General features: G+C 35.9%; 1 protein-coding gene across 2 annotated transcripts; it reads left to right on the forward strand.

Annotated features, from left to right (window-relative positions):
- Positions 1–9,784: 9,784 nt before the first annotated feature.
- LOC142610366 (uncharacterized) lies at positions 9,785–19,375 on the forward strand. 2 transcript variants are annotated; one of them, XM_075782169.1, is made up of 20 exons: positions 9,785–10,140; positions 10,251–11,282; positions 11,363–11,431; positions 11,522–11,720; positions 12,099–12,183; positions 12,463–12,588; positions 12,741–12,809; positions 12,912–12,993; positions 13,079–13,138; positions 13,261–13,313; positions 13,393–13,559; positions 14,340–14,523; positions 15,442–15,499; positions 15,600–15,656; positions 15,739–15,987; positions 16,299–16,360; positions 17,122–17,178; positions 17,288–17,381; positions 17,528–17,668; positions 18,773–19,375. In XM_075782169.1, exons 2-20 carry the CDS (start codon positions 10,446–10,448, stop codon positions 18,857–18,859), a joined length of 2,736 nt encoding a protein of 911 aa, XP_075638284.1. In that variant the 5' UTR covers positions 9,785–10,140; positions 10,251–10,445; the 3' UTR covers positions 18,860–19,375. The 2 variants fall into 2 exon arrangements, with proteins under 2 accessions (XP_075638284.1, XP_075638285.1); XM_075782170.1 differs by having other exon boundaries at positions 12,472–12,588.
- The last annotated feature ends 1,197 nt before the right edge of the window (positions 19,376–20,572 follow it).

Below are 20,572 nucleotides of genomic sequence, written 5' to 3' on the forward strand. Positions count from 1 at the left end.
CAGCCCGAAGTTGTAAGTCTTCGCTAACGAACACCTCGGAGCGAAGTACTCGGTTCAGGTCGGCAACGTTACAGTGACTCAGACGAGGACGCACGTGCTGCTTATCTGCGAAAAAGATGTCAAAACAAATAAACCTGGTCAGATTCACACAAATTTTTCACAAATTTAAAGTAAATACAAATACGCATTTCTGTGTGTGTGTTATGAGAAGTTGTGTTGTGGAAGATTAATCCTATGGCGTCGCACCTGGATCCCCCCACTGAACTGGGCAGTGGAGGCCGTCGTGCCAGTTCCCAGACACTATCAAGTAGTCGTCCTTCATGCCTTTGTTTGATTTGGGCAGACAGGAGATTAGCCTAACGGTGCTAGACCGGGATTTAATATAATAACCTACTTTAGAAAGTTTGTGGGACTCATATAGGAACACGACATCGTGCCATGTGAGGTTTAAACCCATCTGCTCGTTTAGAGCATCTACACTACCTAGAACTCTAAAAACGTTTGGAAGGCATTGGTCGGGACACAACCGGTGGTTGCGAAGATACTCCCTCATTACGGGTTTCATTGGAAGGGTCATCCCACCCTCTATGAAGGCTATCATAGGGATGATAACCTCTTCCTCTTTCCTAGAACCGGCCACGGCTGTTGCCGGGCAGTATTCTAGCCCTACGTCGCTGGGAATATGGTATTTGGCTCTAAAGCCTTCCATCCCAGCGGCGGTATCAACTAGACACTTGAATTTTCCCATTACTGAAAGACGATAGACTAAACTCTAAAAGGGAGAGTGATTGGAATGATAGCCGAGGACAAATATCGAGGAGAAAAGGTTAAGAATAGGAGTAAGAACTTACAAGGTTGAAGGTGTGCAAATCTCCACGGTTTTCTGCAAAGTAAGGTATGATGGCTGATGTCTTGATGGGATTACCCCCTGAGGAATTAAATGAAGGCGCGGGTTCCCGAAGCGTCACGACGTGCGAAAAGGCGGCCTCGAAATTATGTCTGTCCCGCCTAAAATTTCGTGGAGTAATGAGAACCGTTGGATGTCCATCTCACCGTTGAACGTGGGAGACAAAGAGTAAGTTACAGTAATAAATGCGCGCGTTTTTGAAAATAAAACCGCCAAGTGTCATCTTCTGAGACGCGAAACGATTTCCACATGTGCCATCACTTATGAAGTGTGTGGAGTGGATCTTCGTCAGATCAAAACCCTATTTTTCTCCTCGGATGTCGAAAATTAGAGTTTTGAGGGGCTATTGTGGGGAGTAAAAAGATCTTAATAGGGATATGGGCCGTTGGGCCTTGCTAAGGGAGGCCGACCTGCTCTTGGGCTTAGGGCTTGTTGGTACTTCAGGTCAGCCCATACACCGAGGATCCGAGGATCTAGCCGAGGATATTTTTCCCCTCGGACTGACACCAGAGAACCCGGGACTTCATGGTACAGGTTAGGGAATGACACGGTCAAGACCAATGGTTAAAAGGGGTGAACCCTTGAATGTCCTAGAAGCGCCGATGTTGGGAAATTGTCAACGGTAAAGGCTGCTACCTCCACATTAAAGACCCTGCACCTACCACCCTGGCCGCATTAATGGGGAGGTGACACTTGAACAGTGGAAGGGAAACTTCTAGTTACTGTTCAAAGGCACTAAGAAAAGAAATATCTATGCTAAGGGAGGAGTTGGGGGCAACACGTGTATAAAGTATTAAGAAGAAGAGTATTTAAGGGAGGACCTAGAACAGAAATAAGGAGGAAACTTTTTGTAACCTAAAAAGAAAAAAGACAAAGAGAAAGATATAATATAAGAACAGTTCTCGGCTTACGTCTGAGGAGGCCCAGTTACAATATTCCTTGTTGTTTTCAATTACTTGCAATCTTTCGTTTGTCATTTAATCCTCACACACTTCTAACCTGGGTTTCAAGCCCACACTCTACAAATTATTATTGTTTAAGGCTCATTGGGCCTGAGCCCATAACTGTTCTTGGGTCCAGGTGCAATTGTGCACTTACAATAAGCATATAATATTATACTTATTCAAACTGAAACTAACACTCATGAGCCTGTTATCCCGATTAAATTTGATAGTTTGATAATTGGACCTAAACTTGAATTTTATTTGTTTGAAAATAAATAAAAAAATAAAACTAAGTTTTTACCTAAGTAAAGTTTGAGTTGTTTATAAATAGATCGAGTTGCGTTTGCTTAAAACCATATTAAGTAATTGGAAATGGATTCTAAGAAATATTGTTGTATTAATCTTGCTATGAATTATCTCACATTTTCAAAAAATGTGGGCATACACATCTTGATATATAACAAAACTTTTGAGCCTATATGTTATTGCCAAATACACAGATTTCAACTTTTATTTTTGACATTCTTTGTATGTAAAGGGACTCATAATTTGCAAAAGCAAACATATTGCATCAGAACAATTTTTTTTACTGAATAATAATAATAATAATAATAATAATAATAATAATAATAATAATTTTTCCCTAGCAAGTAAGAACTGAAATTTTGAACTCAATTATTTATTTTATGTGAAGAATCGGATAATACCAATAAACTATATAAGTATATTGTACCAACACATAATACCATTCTAAAATTGTTATTCAATATATATATATAACAAAATAAAATATAATATTGTCAACATCTTTTTGTCTAAACTTATTGGGAAATAGAAGATGAGTTAAATTTAATCGAATGGAAAATGATAAAAATGAATAAAGTGAAAATCATTAATGCTATGTTTGGATTGGGTGAAGTGAAGATAATAGGGAAGGGAAATTATGTTTGGTTATCTTTTTGTCTAAACTTATTGGAAAAATAGAAGATTAGTTAAATTTAATCGAATGGAAAATGATAAAAATGAATAAAGTGAAAATCATTTATGCTGTGTTTGGATTGGGTGAATTGAAGATAATAGGGAAGGGAAATTATGTTTGTTTGAGCTTGAGAGAAGTGGGCATAAATGGGGGAGAAAGCAATATAATGAAAAAGGTACGGTTTTTATTTTTTATTTTTTACTTTTTACTTTTTAGTGGCTCACAAAACTACACTTCCAGCCATGAGTTTTCATCCCTCTCTTTGCTTCACGAGGATACATATGTTAAAAAAAACACGCGCGCATTTTTGCTTTCTATTTCTATTCCCTTTACAAACCAAACAAAAGAAAGATAAGTACATATATATGATTTTCATTTCTCATTCCATCCCTATTTCTAGACATGTATGCACTATTTTAAAAATCACACCGGACCAACCGGTTCAACTGATTGACTCAAACCTATAATTGGTTTGGTAAAAACTAGAATAATTGATAAAAAAAAATTGGTTCAAACCATGAAAAACTGGTCAAAAGCCAAAAAGAGAACCAGACCTAATCCTAATTCTTTAACCGTTCTGGTTTTTGAAACCATACATATTTGAGGGAAACATTTATTTTCCCATTTCTTTATCATGTAATTTCCCTTCATTTTTTCCTTTTCTTATCCTTCCCCCTAGCTGCAAGTCTACAACCAAACAAAGTGTAAAATAATGGCACCGGAGTAAAGTGACAACCACAAACATGGTGACATGAGGAGTATCCAAACAAGCCTACAGTCCAATCCAATTAATTTCTTAAGCCTAACAAATAAAGCCATTACTTTGAACAAATTTTCCAATAATTCAAAAGATATTTGAAGGATAATAATAAGTCATTTTATCCAAGAAGTCAAAGAGTATTTAATGTTAGTTTCCTAGGAAATATTCAGTCATTATATTCAGTATAGTGAAATGATGCTTCCTCCTTTTTCATGGTGGGGTCCACCATGAATTTAATGAGCGGACTCCACCATGAATGTGAGAGGAGGGAGCATCATTCTCCGTGCTCTAGGAGTACCTAAGAATTACTCCCTGGACGAAAAATTCTTAGGTAGTCCCGAAGTATAGTGAAATGGTGCTCCCTCCTCTCACATTTATGGTGGACTCCACCATGAATTTAATGAGCGGACCTCACCATGAATATGAGAGGAGGGAGCACTATCCTCCGTACTCCGGGAGTACCTAAGAATTACTCCCTGGACGAAAAATTCTTAGGTAGTCCCGAAGTATAGTAAAATGGTGCTCCCTCCTCTTACATTCATGGTGGACCCCACCATGAATTTAATAAACGGACCTCACCATGAATGTGAGAGAAGGGAGCACTATTCTCCGTGCTCCGGGAGTACCTAAGAATTACTCCCTGGACGGAAAATTCTTAGGTAGTCCCGAAGTATGGTGAAATGGTGCTCCCTCCTCTCACATTCATGGTGGACCCTACCATGAATTTAATAAGCGGACCTCACCATGAATATGAGAGGAGGGAGCACCATTCTTCGTGCTCTGGGAGTAACTAAGAATTGCTCCCTGGACGGAAAATTCTTAGGTAGTCCCGGAATATAGTGAAATGGTGTTTCCTCCTCTCACATTCATGGTGGACCCCTCCGTGAATTTAATGAGTGGACCCCACCATGAATGTGAGAGGAGGGAGTACCATTCTCTGTACTCCGAGAGTACCTAAGAATTACTCCCTGGACGGAAAATTCTTAGGTAGTCCCGGAGTATAGTGAAATGGTGCTCCCTCCTCTCACATTCATGGTGGACTCCACCATGAATTTAATGAGCGGACCCCACTATGAATGTGAGAGGAGGGAGCACCATTCTCCGTACTCTAGGAGTACTTAAGAATTACTCCTCCTGGACAGAGAAATTATTTATTTTTTTATAGTTCCTATGAGTGAAGTTCTTGAAAATGTAATGTTTTTAATTGCTAATTTCGTTCTTCCATACTTAGAATGTTGTTCTAAGCATTATATAAGTCATTTGACTGAATTTAATAAAATCACATTATAGTGTTTTTTGAATTAACCTTTATGCTTTTCAGAAGATGAATTTATTCTAAATTAACTATTATCCCTTGAATGGATCCCTTTAGGTGGCGAGATTCTATATCTCTTTGAGTGGTGATATTATGTATCTCATTGAGTGGTGAGCCAATCTAATTCTGTATCCTTAGTTAAATTCCTTTAGGTGGCGATATCTATATTCTTTTAAGTTTGTTTTGTTAGTGAGCTTATCTATCATTTTAATTATTGAGTGTTTTTTCTTATTCCATACAACCAGAAAAAGTAAATATATACACATCCACCCTACCCTCATTTATCATATCAGATAAGTTTGGGTTGCCCCATACGATTCCGGTATCAAATAACATCATGAATTTTTTTTATTTTTTATGTTTTAATGGACACGTTGGGCTAAATATTAATTTGAGTAAAAGAATAGGCCAAGCCCATATAGTAACAATCATAGACAAGCCTAGAAACAAAAGCTATTATGGGAAGTGATTCCATTAAGTTGACATAAGATAGACATTTGATGATGTAAGTAAAGGATGCATGAATCACTACACACCTTTGGCGTAATAGTTACTTCATAAGTATAAGTGCTTATGGAGTGTGGAGAGAGGGGAGGGGGAGGGGGAGCAAAGGCCAGGGTTCAAGTTTCCAAGAGGGAGTGTGGAAAAAATGCAAAAGAACAAAATGGAGAAGGACATGTGGTGCTAGAGATGGAACATAACTATCAGATCAACTCATCAACAAACCAAAGAACTTATTCACAGCATATATCAAAGCAATTTTAGAGACCTTATATTAGGTTATTAGGTCCTTGTAAGCTTATGTCCTAATAATTTTATTTAAGTTTAATGCGATATGTACATGTTGTGAAAATTTGATATGTATGAATGTCCATTTCAATGCAACATAGTGTTACTAGAATTGAATTAATCGAATTCTTGTGATTTTCCTTTAATTGAGAGGATATGCTTCAATTTACTTTTAATCGAGATAATTTACTTTAAGCCCTTTGATTCCAAGATGATGCAACATGTCTTAGTCAATTAGTAAACTTAGTCACTCTAGGAGTTTTGCCATTTAGCATTTCTTAATCTCCTTGGTTGTTAGTCAGTGCATATTTCAAAAATCCTATTAAGTTGGGTATTTTCGTACCTCATACCCTAGTTTACAAACTTAGATAACACTTCAAATTAGTTGTCATATCTCGGGATAGCAACAATTTATCTATAAACATCTCAAACAACCTAAAAAGGTAATTAAAAACACTAAAATTAGTTTTTATTTTAAGGTTATTTTTCCTTCCATTCTTCCCCTTCAAAAAATTAAAAAAGATAATTATTTAATTCTTTTATATATATTTTTTTTAGAATTCATTCTTTTACTTTCTATCTTTTTTATTTGATTCCATTCATTTATAAATTCCTAACATGTTGTTAGAAACAGATTTCCCAAAATCCTTTTGGTAAAAGAGTTTCTATGACTGAGCAATTTCTATGCCCATATGAGGCCCAAATAGGCTGGCTTGAGGAATGGGCCCTATGCAGTTTTACCTCAGGCCTAATTCCACCACACATTCGCATGCAAGCAGGTGCCTTATCCCTCAAGACTTCAAAATCTCACACGGTCCCAACTCCCACGTCTCTTTCACCCAACTAACTTTTGGAAATCCAACGGCTCAGTAAGCAATTCAAAATACGTGATGCAATTGCGTGGACCATCCAACGGCCGATATTAACTCCGATGCACCAATGGCGGCACGTGTTATTCGGTACACGTCGCTAAGGAAAGAGACTGAACCAAACCTCAACACTCTATCCTCTCGATGAGAATTGCTAATGTACACCTGTACAAGACGTGACACTGCAGCCAAAATAAGTCTCAAGTGTCCGGTTACTATGTGGACACACTTTAACACAACTTGATAGTGAGGGATTGGACTATATTACTTATACATTAATGAATAATAATTTAATCACTACTCAATTATGGGTTTAAGTTGTGTTAAATTATGTTGGTAGGTGTTGAGATACTTTGACGCAACTTGCATATTTATTAATAAGTCATGGTTATATTATCATTCGTAATGTTTAATTCGTGTCAAATTATATAAGGTAGGTGTCAACATAATTTACATATTTGTTAATTAGCGATTGAATTATATGGACATGGCTTGGGTCTTGTGCCTAGTTCCATTGGACACATTGGGATATGAATATGTATATGCATTCCAATGCGTCTAGTAAAACTAGACACTGAACACAAGCTATTTTCGAGTTATATTACTTACTTATACATCAATCTTCATTGATATTTAGTAAAACTAACATTTGAGCACACAGCCCGCCTTTCGGGTCTGGTTTCTCAAAAAAAAAAAAAACATTTGAGCACACATTCACGCGCGTGCTCAGCGGCTAGTTGAAGATTACTGGATTATGATATGAAATATTTTCCAATAAATAGTAATAATAATCCCTTAAATTAAAATTTGATAGGTTGTTTAAAAGAAAAATTCGAAAGGGATAATGATAAGTTAATGAATAAGAATCATTGTAGGGGCATTGGGCCCAGTAATTTACCAAGGATGGCCCAACGAGGTCTTTTGGGCTAGAAACCCTAAACCGAAGACATCAAAATGATCTTGGAGTATCTGAAGGGATCTCATAAAGAAATGTCAAGTAAAGATATGATAAACGAATGACCAATTGTGTCCGAGGAGTATATTTGTCCTCGGATTGTTAATCCGAGGACATAGGACGAGAGGTTTAGTATCCCCGGGATATGTTATAAAGAATCCTACGACTACGGGAATACACGGTACACGTGGAGGATAATAGAAAGGGCGGTGGAATATCTAAGGTAAAGCTGCTATCACTGCCCATACATTAAAAGCTATGTAAATTGATATATTGACTGCATGGATGGAATGATGGAACGTGAGCATGAAGTTTGGAACTTGGTCCCTGACCCCAGCGGGCTTTAGGGAAGGATTGATGGGACAAGTATCCAAAACGAGCATTACAACCATGAGGTGGAGGACGATGAATAGGAGAAAAAGAAGTATAAATGAAGGAGAAGTCCTATGAAGAAAGGGGAGAGGCTTTTTCAGGAAGAAAAAGAGCCAATAGTATATGATAATCAATATTTGTATCCAAACTTAAGAAAATACTATTATAAACTATCCTCAGATTTCGTCCGAGGAGGAATTCTCAGTTTTACTTTTGCAAACAACTCTTTAATTTGTCCCATTGGGCCCAAAGCCCGTTCTTTCCCTTATCGTCTAAACCATCCTTGAAATCTAGATTACAAATCCATCCTCTACAAATTTATTGTAAAGAAAGGTCTTTCAAGCCCATCTCCCTCCAGTCATAGTTTGGGAATTTGAATTGTGTCCTTACAATCATGATCTAAAAAATAAAACTAGGCAAAAAAATTAATGAATTTTGTAGGGAAAAAGTGATGAATAATTTCATTCCAAATTATATAGATTTGATAAATGTCAAATTAAAATGTTACAAAAAATGATAACCTTGGAAGATTTAAAAAATATAGTTGCTAGAAATGAATAAAAAAAATTTACAAAAGAATTTTTTTTTTACCTAGTACTTGATTTATTGAAAGTAACATACCATACAAAAAAGAAAAAGAAAAACCACTCTATAGTCCACACTTTAAAGACTAATTACTATCTTAAATATTTATAATCCACTCAATAATATAAAATTTACAAAAGAACAAAATTTGAAAAAAAATTACACAGTTTTTTATTTATTGAAAGTAAAGTACCATATAAAAAGAAATAAAAAAGATAAAGATAAATTACCCACAGTCTACAATCTAAATATTAATTACTATCTGATAGGGATGAAGATACTCAGATCGTCCATGATCATCACACCAGCAGCCGTCCAGAAGGTAGCGTTAAGACGAGTTTAACGGGTATGGTCGTCCTTGGAAGAAAACAAACCTACATCACTCGTCCAAGGGAGGCGCACATCCCCATCCTGAAGGAATTGGTCCACATGAAGACCCTTGGACGAGACCTTTACACTTGGGAATTACTAAGTACATTTTACCATTCCGTGACTTATGCATAACTTCCGGTGACCGTTGTATGAGAAGATATAACTCCTAAAAGGTTGTAGGAGTTATCCATGAACCCCCGACCTCCTCAAATCTAGGAGATGTTACAATTCCAAAAACTGCTCCTAGGACACTATATAAACACCCGTTCAGACCAATGAAAGGTACGTTTTTTACTGCTCCCAAAAACTTGGAACTCCAAAAATATAGAGGAAACTAACTTCGCCATCGGAGGGTTCTTGGCCGGCAACCCCGATCACTTTTGATCGCTTTTTTTTTTCTTTTTTAGGCCATTGAGAGAGCAAGTGGTCAATTTAAGTCCGAAGCATCCAAGCTACTGATTTTTTTTGCATCATCACTATCTTAAATATTTATAATCCATTTAATATTATAAAATTTACAAAAAAAAAAATTAAACCTAATACTTGATTTCTTAAAAGTAAAATACTATACAAAAATCAAAGAACTTAAAATTAATGAACATAAAAAAATTTTAAAATATAAATAATATACATCCTCTGCCTAATAATATTAAAGTTTTTTTAGAAGTTAAAAAAGCATAAAAAATCGAATCTCAGCTTGCCTTGCCAAGTGTTTAAATGGTGTCAAATTGTTTGTGACAGGTCAGTGATCCTATACTCAAAGTCCTAGGTCCTCAGTTTCAAGCCGCAAAATATGCCACGTGGAGACACATTACAGGTCAGCTAAAGTGGGCTCCATCACGTTTATCCACTTCCAGCTCTTCTGGTTCCTTCCAAAACTCCATCCTGATTTTTTGTTTACTATATAATATTTAATTTTTTTTTTTGCTGTCTTTTCAACTCTTTCCTACTCTTTTATCTCTCTCTCTCTCTTTCTCGAAATTAAATCTGGACCGCGAAACCAGCTTTTCGTTTCAGTTTGTTGCCGCTCAGCACGTTTGCCTTTTTATCAATTTTGTTTTCTTTTTTACCTTTTCTTTTTTCCCAAAACACAAACACAAAACAAAAACCCTAATCCTATCAAATCGCGCGCTATATTCTTATTTGGATCTCTGGCTTTAGAAGAACCAAAAAAGCTTTCGTTCTCTCCGCAAATCTCAGATCTGTAAGATTCAAATTTCTCACTCCAAGGGCCCTTTGTTTTTCTCGATTTGATTTCTTTTTGCAGATTTGGATTTATACAAAGCTTTGAAGGTAATTTTTTTTTTCTTTTCATTATTTCAAATTTGAAAAAAAAAATGCAGCTCAGGCGGTTATTGATTACAATAACGGTTTTTTTTTTTAATGTGTTTGGTTTGTTTTAGGATTTCTAGCGTGGAGGTTACGAAATATATATTTTTGCTGTTATATAGAAGCCAACGTTGAAATTCAAGTTCAAATTTCAAATTCAAATTCAAATATATTTTGCTTGAGTTAGGGATTTTGGCTTCTCGTGCTGTTTGTTTTTGAATGCTTTCGCTCAGTTTTACTGTTTGGGAGGAATTGAATTTTGTGGCTGAATGGGAGAGGAAGGAGCAGTGTGTTTGGATGTACTGACAAATGGAGTCAGTGAAAACGAGAACCTCACGAGTGAATTGAAGCGCGATCATCAGTATCTTCTAGAAGAAGACGAGGCGGAGGAACCGTTGTTTCCAAACAAGAAGCAAGCGAAGGAGGTTTCGAACGAAGACATTCGGTCAGAAGTTTCGAACCCAAACACTTGTTCGCCGAAGCAGAACGGGTCTACTAGTGTTCAGGAATTCACTAGCCAATCACCTGCACTTGGGAATGGGAATGAGAATGAGAATGAGAATGAGAATGGGAGCAACAACCAGGTGGAGTGTGGTGAAGTCACCTCCACATGTTTGGGGAGTAGTAACTCGAGTTCGAGTTCAGACGACACATTGAGCCACCACGGTGACAATGACAATGACAATGACAATGACACTTCTCATGATGCTGATGAGACGTCCCGGGTTGTGATGGAAATTCCCAAGGATGTTCGGTCTACTGGAATACGAAAAATTACGTTTAAGTTTAGTAAAAGAAGGGAGGACTATGATAACCAGTCGTGTGCTTCAATGGTGTCTCGGCCTGAGACTAATGGGGTTGCTAATGGCATGTCATATGGAGTCCATTTTGAACGAGATTATTCGGTGGCAATGATTGATTCTGGTAGGGGCATGGTAGAAAGCACATATGGGAAGGAGTATCTCGGACCCAGAAAATCGGGTTTAGGTAGTTCTAATAATGAGTTTAATGTGTCTGAGAAGGTTGTTCCTACAAATGTCAAGAAGCTGTTAGCTACTGGTATTCTTGATGGGGCTCGAGTGAAGTATGTTTCTACTTCAGGGAAGGTAAATTATAGTTCATTGGGTCGTTGTTTAAAGTTTTATATTTGTTTGGGATTGATATGTTGTTTTTAAATGGTTGTCAGATAGAGCTTCAGGGAATGATAAATGGTGGTGGATATTTGTGTTCTTGTTCATCTTGTGATTTTTCGAGAGTAAGTCGTGCAGTTTTAATTGTTTCTGGTTACTGGGGCTGGCTTTTGTTTGGTAGCGGTGATTAATGATTGATTGAATGGTATGCACAGGTTTTAAGTGCCTATGAGTTTGAGCAGCATGCTGGTGTCAAGACAAGACATCCAAATAATCACATATACTTGGAGAATGGGAGGCCAATTTATAGTATTATACAAGAACTGAAGACTGCACCACTCAGCATACTTGATCAAGTGATAAAGGATTCGGCCGGATCATCTGTCAATGAGGAGTTCTTCCAGCTTTGGAAAGGTGATGACTGTTATTTGATCTTTTAAATTGTTTTATTTGGAGTCTGCCTCAAATGGCACTTCCTTCCCTCACAAGTGTTGGTCGAAGGTGAGGTGTTATTGTTTCAAACCCACTAGGTTCATGTGACCGTGTGTGATTTACGAATAATATTAAAAAAAAAATCATTTAAATATTTTTTTTTAGTTACATATGAACCAATGAACCAAAAAGAAGAGGGGGGGGGGGTGGGGAGAGGTTGCATATATATATATATATACATATACACACACTTGTAATGAGAGCTAGCATAGGAAAAGAGAGAAGATGAAGAAAACAAATGTTGTGTGTCTATTCTTTTATGGTCTTGTTCAGACTTTGAGGTTCTTTTATACCCTGCAGAAAGTCTTCAACAGAGTGATGGAAAGGTTATAATCAATCGAAATTATAACCGCAAGCTTCCTCTGTTGCTTCATTCACATATGAGGTAAAACATTACTAATCTCCATTAGTTGGTGCAAGCTCTGCTGCCCTTTGGATTGATCCACAGGGCTTGGTTAATTTGGTTCATGTAGTGCAAAGAAATTAATTTTTCTACCTGTAGATATTTGTGGAAGACACCATCAATTTGCATAAAGTTTGTGCATGATTTTATTAAGCCTAGATTCTAGTTGCTTTCTTGATTGTGTTTCTGGTGGGCATGGCAACTGAACTTGTTTATGATTAATTATTTGGGTTAACAACGTTGCTTTCTTGAAACTTCTAGCTTCTCCAGTCCAGCTTTTGAAGAAAGTGTTAGCCCTGCTTCATGTTCCTTTGTGCAGAACAACTATTTTGAAAGGAAAATGTATATGAAAGAGGCATATGAAGAGCAGAAATATGCAATGAAAAAGTATGCTCTCTCTCTCTCTCTCTCTCTCTCTCTCTCTCTGTTTTTCTCCATACATTTCTCGTTCAGCAATCTACATTCTTCTTCACTAAATTGATTTATTGAACTATATGCGTTGTTCTGTTTTGGACGCCAACCCTATACTTGTTTTGTAGACCAAACTCCTATGTTTCTAGCTCAATTACACAACAGAAGAAAACTACTGATGGTGGCACTAGGAAAAGGTATTTGTTTTCATCTTCTACTATGCTTCTTCCCAATTTCAATAGGATGTCTATTAATGGGGTTTATACTTGCTTACTTGGGGAGTTTTCTTGAATTGGCAGGGATAATGATCTACACCGGTTGCTTTTCATGCCAAATGGACTTCCAGATGGTGCTGAATTGGCTTACTATGTCAAAGGACAGGTATTGAAATATTTTAGTGTTGGTGATTGGTTCTTGTTATGGTGGATGTTCTGCTGATGTGGTTCTTTATTCTTTTCTTTTACAGAAAATATTAGGTGGCTACAAGCAGGGGAATGGTATTGTCTGTGGATGCTGTGACAGAGAGGTATGATCATTGAGTTGTATAGACCACATCAAGTTTTGAAATTTGCATTGCATGCTTGTTTACCTGTTTCTCCCTGCCTCTCTCTATTGCTTAACAATACTATCACTTGTACCTGTGAACAGATTAGCCCTTCACAGTTTGAAGCACATGCTGGAATGGCTGCCAGGCGTCAACCGTGAGTAGCCTTTAAAGTACTGTGATTCTTGTTTGAGTTAGTTTGCTGTAATGTAATTAGTTTATATGTCTTATTGCAGCTACCGCCACATCTATATCTCTAATGGTTTGACACTCCATGATATAGCTATTTCATTGGCAAGTGGACAAAACCTTACCACAGGTGGCAGTGATGATATGTGTGCAGTGTGTGGAGATGGGGGGGATTTGATTGCCTGTGATAGATGCCCACGGTCTTTTCATGCAGGTGGTACCTAGCTTCTGATTTTCTGTATTGCTTTATGCTTGGATTTAGTTGGTGTTAAAGATCATAGTGTATTTGGATGAGCTTACTTTCATCAGTTTATTTTATTTATTGTGCAAAAGTGCAGCTGTACCTTAAAAAAAGGTGATGCTTTGAAAAGTTTTACATTTTGTTCAAAAATGAAAATAAGTTGTACATTGTGTGTTAGCTTTCCATATGTGTTATATTGGTTTCTCAATTTTGTTTGAAGTTTTATTAGATACTTGAATTGTGCATAAAATATAAAGGCTACCTTGTCTTTTCATACTATCTTGCCTCACACCTTTCTTCAGCTTTATCTTGCACTAACAGGACATATAACTTGACTCATATTGCTTCCACTATATAAGGAATGGTCTTTGTTTTACGTCGAGGAGTCTTCTCAATCCAATACTGCCAGCCCAATTTCTCAGATATGAATACCTTATTATATCATTTCCAATTACCTTCAAAAGACATTTGTATATAGAAAAAGACCTTAGAAAGACATGTCAGCTTCTTCTTCTTTTATATGTATATGTCTGTGTGTGTGTGTGTGTGTGTGTGTGTGTGTGTGCGTGTGTGTGTGCGCGTGTGTGTGTATTGTACTCTTCATTTGGATCTGAATAGAACCAAACATTATTTTTTGAACATGGCGGTGATGTTGGTCAATATGATTACTTCTTTGTCTAAATTACTCTTAATGCTTTTTCGGTATACAGTTTTCTTTCAATTTTGTTTCAGCTGGATTTTTTTGTGTTGCAGCTTGTTTGGATTTAGAGTGTGTTCCTGAAGGTGATTGGCATTGTCCAAATTGTATAGAAAAACCTGGCCCTGGCAGAAAATCTGCTGCTGGAGAATCTTCAAGTCTTGTGAGACCAATTGTTATACGGTTGACACGAGTTGTCAAAGCACCTGAATCTGAATATGGTGGTTGTGTTGTTTGCAGGTTGGTTGCTCTAATTTATAATTTGTTATCCCTGAAAATAGCAAAATGTTGTTATTTTTTATTTGGTTATGTGAGATGATGATACACAAAATTTTGTGACTTGTTGCCAAATGTGGTCTTGGTAATATGGTATCTCTGACATTCTTTGACTTGATTAAATTGTTTGGCATCTGACAGAATCATGTTTAAGATATGATCAACCTTATATTTCCCCTTTGATGTGTAGTGGGTGATTGAAACAGATTTATCCTTTGTTTTTCCTGTTTTTGTTTTCATTTATGTGCTTTTTTCAGTTTACACAAGGGAGTTTTATTTTTCTTATCCTATTCTTTCCAAATAAAAAATGCTTCCTGTGCATGTCTTTGTGGATTTGTGGTCTTTATTTTTCTAGTTCACCTCATCTTCTTTATCTCTCTTCCCCCTGCTAGATACTTTTTTAATTTGTAATTGCTTGGGAAGGGGTTCTTATCAACCTGTTATTAATTTCGGCACTTGGTCATTATCGTCCTACACAGTTCTTGAAAGAATTTTTTGGTGATTGGGAGCAGGTGCAGGGAACTAATGGAATAAATGTGGATTTAAATCAATAATGTTGGGTGGAAAAATGGATGCTTGACAAAGCAATGGGTTAACTGTTTTTAAAATGTTATAGATTAGTTGCTTATGTTTTGTGTATGGATTGGATTATTTAGCCCTAATGAAGGGGTACCTATCAAAGAAGAAAAAACTAGTAAAGAAGGGACTTCCTCTTGGTGGAAGATCTGTTTTTGCCTTTTGAAGTGGAAGTTTCTTTTTTTTCATTTGTTTTCTTGTTTATGTTGATTAGTTAGCATTATATTATGTGCCAGCGATGCACTTCCTCTTTTGATTTTATAATTAGGCTAACCAATCGTTCAACAATTTTTGTTTTGTTCTTAGGGCTCATGATTTCAGTGTTGCTAAATTTGATGAGCGAACAGTTATGCTTTGTGACCAAGTATGGCTCTCATTTTCCCCTTAAGCATGCAAGCATCAATTTTAGTATTGATAATTTTTTTAGACATTTTTTTTTATCCCAACTCTTTATTTCTGTTTAGTGTGAGAGGGAGTTCCATGTCGGATGTCTGCGAGACAGTGGGCTATGCAATCTAGAAGTAAGTCTGGGAACCTTTTAATAGTTTTTTCTTATAAGGCTTGTTAAAGGGGCTTATATATTTTCCTTCGATCATACCCCAGGAACTCCCCAAGGATAAGTGGTTCTGCTGTGATGACTGTGATAAGATCCATGTGGCTCTACAGAATTCAGTTTCCCATGGAACAGAGACAGTTCCTGCTTCATTGTTTAACATAATAAGCAACAAGCATGTAGATAAAGGATTATTTATTGATGGGGATGCAAATGATGTTCAGTGGCAAATTATGAGTGGAAAAAGTCGCTATCCAGAGCATCTACCCTTGCTTTCAACAGCTACTTCTATTTTTCGAGTAAGTTGTTTATATACTGTGTTGGATCCCAACTTGTTCTCTTAACAAAACAGTGATATCTTGTGAAAAGAGTCACTCGGAACCTTGATTGATAAAATGTGGTGAATATGAACCAAGTTTCCCCGTTGTTGATTATCTGCTTTTAAAGTCTTGTTTGATGAAAAATATTTTAGTTGTCATTCCTTTTTCCCCATTGCTGTTAAATCTTATAATTGTGTGCTTGTGTCTGGAGAACTTGGTTATGCTATAGTTATTAGAGTTATTAATTGTTATCCTCTTTTGACTAATATTTTGTCCTATATTTTTGCCAGGAGTGTTTTGACCCTATTATTGCAAAATCGGGTCGTGATCTAATTCCTGTTATGGTCTATGGGTAAGTAGTATTTGACATGTGCTTATTACACTGCCTTTTGTTTTCATTCTTCTCTCTTGTGGGTGTGTGTGCAGTGTGTGTTTTGCTAGCATTTTATAATGATTTCCATAAATATTTTGCGATAGTTGAAGTGGCATTTACTTACCCCAAAAAGAGTTGAGGTGGCTAAATGTATGATTCTGTTGTAAATGTGGGACTAGTTGGTGAGAAGAATATAGGCATTTGGTTCTTGTACTAGGCTACTAGCATATGTTTTGTTTAACAGTTGACGTGTGAGGCATTATATTTTGGAACACCATTATATAGCAGGTCTTGTGGGTACCTATCTTGCTATTTCGCTGATGTCAAACAACCTTTTTTTAATTACTGTCCTAGGTCTTATCTTATGAGCAAACACGTTATTATGGCTACTACTATTATTCGATGTTTTAGAAGCAAAAGAAATTTACCCATAAAATTATCTTTCCTTGGTTAACCAGGATGATTTAAAAATAAATAAAAATAAAATAAAATACCTTTTTGAATATTGCATTTAAACACAGGAATATTCTAATTACCTCTTTTTTTTTTCCTTGTCTAACCTTAACAATTTGTTTAGCATTTCATTTAAACACTGCAATTAGGTCCATTTAAACAATTTGTTTAGAATTTCTAATTGCATGCTTGGGCCTAATATTAAACTTCTTATGACTTTATTTTGAATGTTTGGTTATTCTGGCAATTTCCATAATGTGTTTTTATTTTTCTATTGTATTTTGCAGGAGAAATATATCTGGGCAAGAGTTTGGAGGAATGTATTGTGTTGTTTTAATTGTGAAGTATGTTTCTTTCGTGGCACAATGTTGATTATGTTTCTGTTTAGGGTTTCTTGAGATTTATTCTAGACATTTCAATCATCATATGTTTAATGGTTTAATGCATGCACAGGTCCGTTGTTGTATCAGCTGGTCTTCTCCGAATTTTTGGCAGAGAGGTAGCTGAGCTTCCTCTAGTGGCTACCAGTAGAGAACATCAAGGAAAAGTCAGTACTTTCACAGTTTCATGTTGTTTTTTAAATTTGCTATGTTGTAGACGTTAATATTGCCCCCCCCACCCCCTTTCTTGCCCTCCTTTTCCTGATTATTACTTGTTTTTTATGGGTAATCAATTAATTGTTTTTATTTTTAGGGTTATTTCCAAGCATTGTTTTCATGTATAGAGAGGTTGCTTGTTTCCATGGATGTGCAAAACCTGGTGCTCCCTGCTGCCGAGGATGCTGAGTCAATTTGGACAAAGAAATTAGGCTTCAGAAAGATGAGTGAGGAGAGAGTAAGTGAATTCTGTGACAGTGGACTCATGCAGATTAAAAATATATTATTTACCTGATTTTTTTTTGGACAAGTTAGTTATAGGTTATCTGAATGTCAGACAACTTTAAGAGGAAAAAAATATATAAACAGAAAAGAATGAAACAGTCATCTGAACAGGTTAAAGAACACTGAGAAAACATTAAGCTGCCTTTCCTTTTTTGATCAGTAAGTGAAAGAACCATGGGACTTCAACCCATGACCCTGTGCACCATTGCATTCTTTTGGAGGGTGGAGGTGATGTTTAGCCATGGAGCTGTGCACAATAAATAGGATAAGTTACATTTTAAGCCCCATAGGGGTGATTTCAAATTAAGCTCTTTACTTTCAGAAGTTTCATTACATTTGCAAAAAGTTTCAATTGAAACTTTACACCTCTTAAAAAAAGCAACACCTTGTGATTATCGAACTTGTGTCTATTATATATGATTGTTATTTAATCCAATATGTATGGTGCCATTTTATATAAGTACTTATTTATTTATTAATTTACAACATCTTGTGTAGTGGGTTTATGGTTTGAGTTGAAACTTTTATAAATTATAGGGTTTATTTGAATCTTCTAAAAATATGGGGTTAAATTTGAAACCACCCCTAAATAAAAAATATAATTTCCCCAGTAAATAACATGTTCAAAGAAAAGGAGAAACTTTGGAAAAATGTCCGAATGTTTGAAGGGTCGGATTAAGTTCCCGTTTTAGAGATCTGTATGACGGAAAATTCTTAGGTAGTCCCGGAGTATAGTGAAATAGTGCTCTCTCTTTTCACATTCATGGTAGATCCCACCATGAATTTAATGAGCGGACCTCACCATAAATGTGAGAGGAGGGAGCACTATTCTCCGTGTTCCGGGAATACCTAAGAATTACTCCTGTATAACACGAGTGTCTATTGTCTAGCTTTTTTTTTCATTGCCCATTAGTTAATGAAATATGATGGTGGACGCATTTTCTTTTTACTATTATAGTCTTATTTAGAATGGTATTGAACTTCATATTCCATCTTCATGTTGCTAAATAGTGAATGTGAAACAATTATTGACTGATAAATATATTTTACTGGCCAGTTGTCGAAGTATCTGAGGGAGGTCCAGCTCACAATTTTCAAGGGAACAGCAATGCTAGAGAAGGCTGTGCAGCAAATAATGGAGTGATAGCTTCTCCATGTCCAAAATGACTCCATCAATGAAGATGGGAAGACTTATTCATTAATTTTTGTATAAGTGATTCTATTTTCATGTGTTAGTGCTGCTATTTTGTTTTTAGCCAGCAGCCAGCTACATTGTTTTATTCTTGTACAAACTAGGAACGAGAAGAGTGGCGGAGAAGGGAGTGTTAAATAAAAGAAAAAAAAATAAAAAGAAAAAAGAGAAGAAAGAAAGAAGGGAAAGAGGAGGAAGTAGAACAAGAAAAACAGTGCATGCTAACCTTTTATTGCGCATGCATGCGGTAAATTTTATTTTTGTATTATTGGAACTTTGTTTTTTTTTTTTTTTTCCTCTAGTTCCATATATGTACAAAAATGTCTATCAAAAACTCAGTCACCCTTTGTTCAGGAAGAAAGTTGATTTAGTTGGCATTATCGTGTACTTGAAGATCCTGATAAAGAGAAAGCTATTTTCTTGTAGAAGTCAGGTTGTTCGTATGTATATAAATCTTATTTTCGGTTTACTTTTTTGGCCCTCATGCAGCGCAGTGTTTTTGCGATTTACTGTTATATGTTTTCTTTTTTTGAGTGATAATGTAGAAGCCTTTTTAACACCCAACAAAAAAGCAAAATGAAAATTAAACCTGTGCACATTATTGGGTACTCTATTAGCATAATCACATGGAATTTTCTATCAACAAAAGCAAGTCTTTAAACCAAAGATCCATCAGTATAGTCTTTTAGACCTCAAATCAACAACTCTGCATTCGAAATACTTTGGGTACGCTTAAGCCTAGACAAATCAAAGCAACAATTGTTATCCAGGATAGTGGAGTAGATCCAAGATAAGGTAAAAGGTGGAAGAAAAGCATTCTATCACAAGCAGATAAGTTGCTTTGATTAAAAGTTTAAATCCAAAAAGAAAGGTATGGAATGTCTATATAAACTGATGATGGAGTGGAAATGCATTGTCTTTTCCTAGGGATCCATTTCTCTCCGTAGGCAAAGAATTTTAGCACTACTAAAATAAAGCCATTTCCATATTGTCATAGGTTTTTATCCATATCACGATAAAGATTGAAATTCTAGTATATAAAAAAAAGAGTAGGAGAAGGAACAATAACAAAAAAGAAAAAAAAAAAAATCCGTTACACATACACTAATATATGTTGGAAATAGAGATAAGTTGGCAAAAATGCCAACCAAATTTTACTGCAATACATTTCCCAAATTTGGCCTTCTATTGCCTTCAAAAAAATTTGGCCTTCTATTATGCGACCTTTAGTAATAAAATTCGGCCGGCTCGTTTGATTTGAGGGGAGAAGGAAGGAGAGTAGAGTAAAGTAAAGTTTTACTATACTCTACTCTTCTCCTTTTTCTTCCTCAATCCAAATAGACTATTAATGTCACAAACAATTATCCAATAATATTTCATTTACTTTAGAATATCTCCTAAAACCAACCGATTTACTAAGGCTATATATATATATATATGAAAGTTTCGCTATAAATTGATAGTAACTATTACTTAGGAAAACTTTTCTTGTTTTTTTAGATAATATGAAAGCATGAATGACCACTTATGTGTTGTTCTTTAAATTTTTATTTTAAAATTTAGCCATATAACTATTTAACTAAAAAAATATACTTTTATTGAAGCACTGTAGGCGTAGGCAGAGATTGAATTTTAAATTTCTTACTTAACCATCAGAGACTTTAC

Source organism: Castanea sativa, chromosome 9 (assembly GCF_040712315.1).
Source record: "Castanea sativa cultivar Marrone di Chiusa Pesio chromosome 9, ASM4071231v1".
NCBI lineage: Eukaryota > Viridiplantae > Streptophyta > Magnoliopsida > Fagales > Fagaceae > Castanea > Castanea sativa.

Coding starts and splice junctions, on each gene's coding strand:
- LOC142610366 (XM_075782169.1), top strand. CDS start 10,446: ATGGGAGAGGAAGGAGCAGTGTGTTTGGATGTACTGACAAATGGAGTC. Junction 15,500..15,599: donor CAGTTATGCTTTGTGACCAA/GTATGGCTCTCA, acceptor ATTTCTGTTTAG/TGTGAGAGGGAGTTCCATGT. Junction 15,657..15,738: donor GTGGGCTATGCAATCTAGAA/GTAAGTCTGGGA, acceptor ATCATACCCCAG/GAACTCCCCAAGGATAAGTG.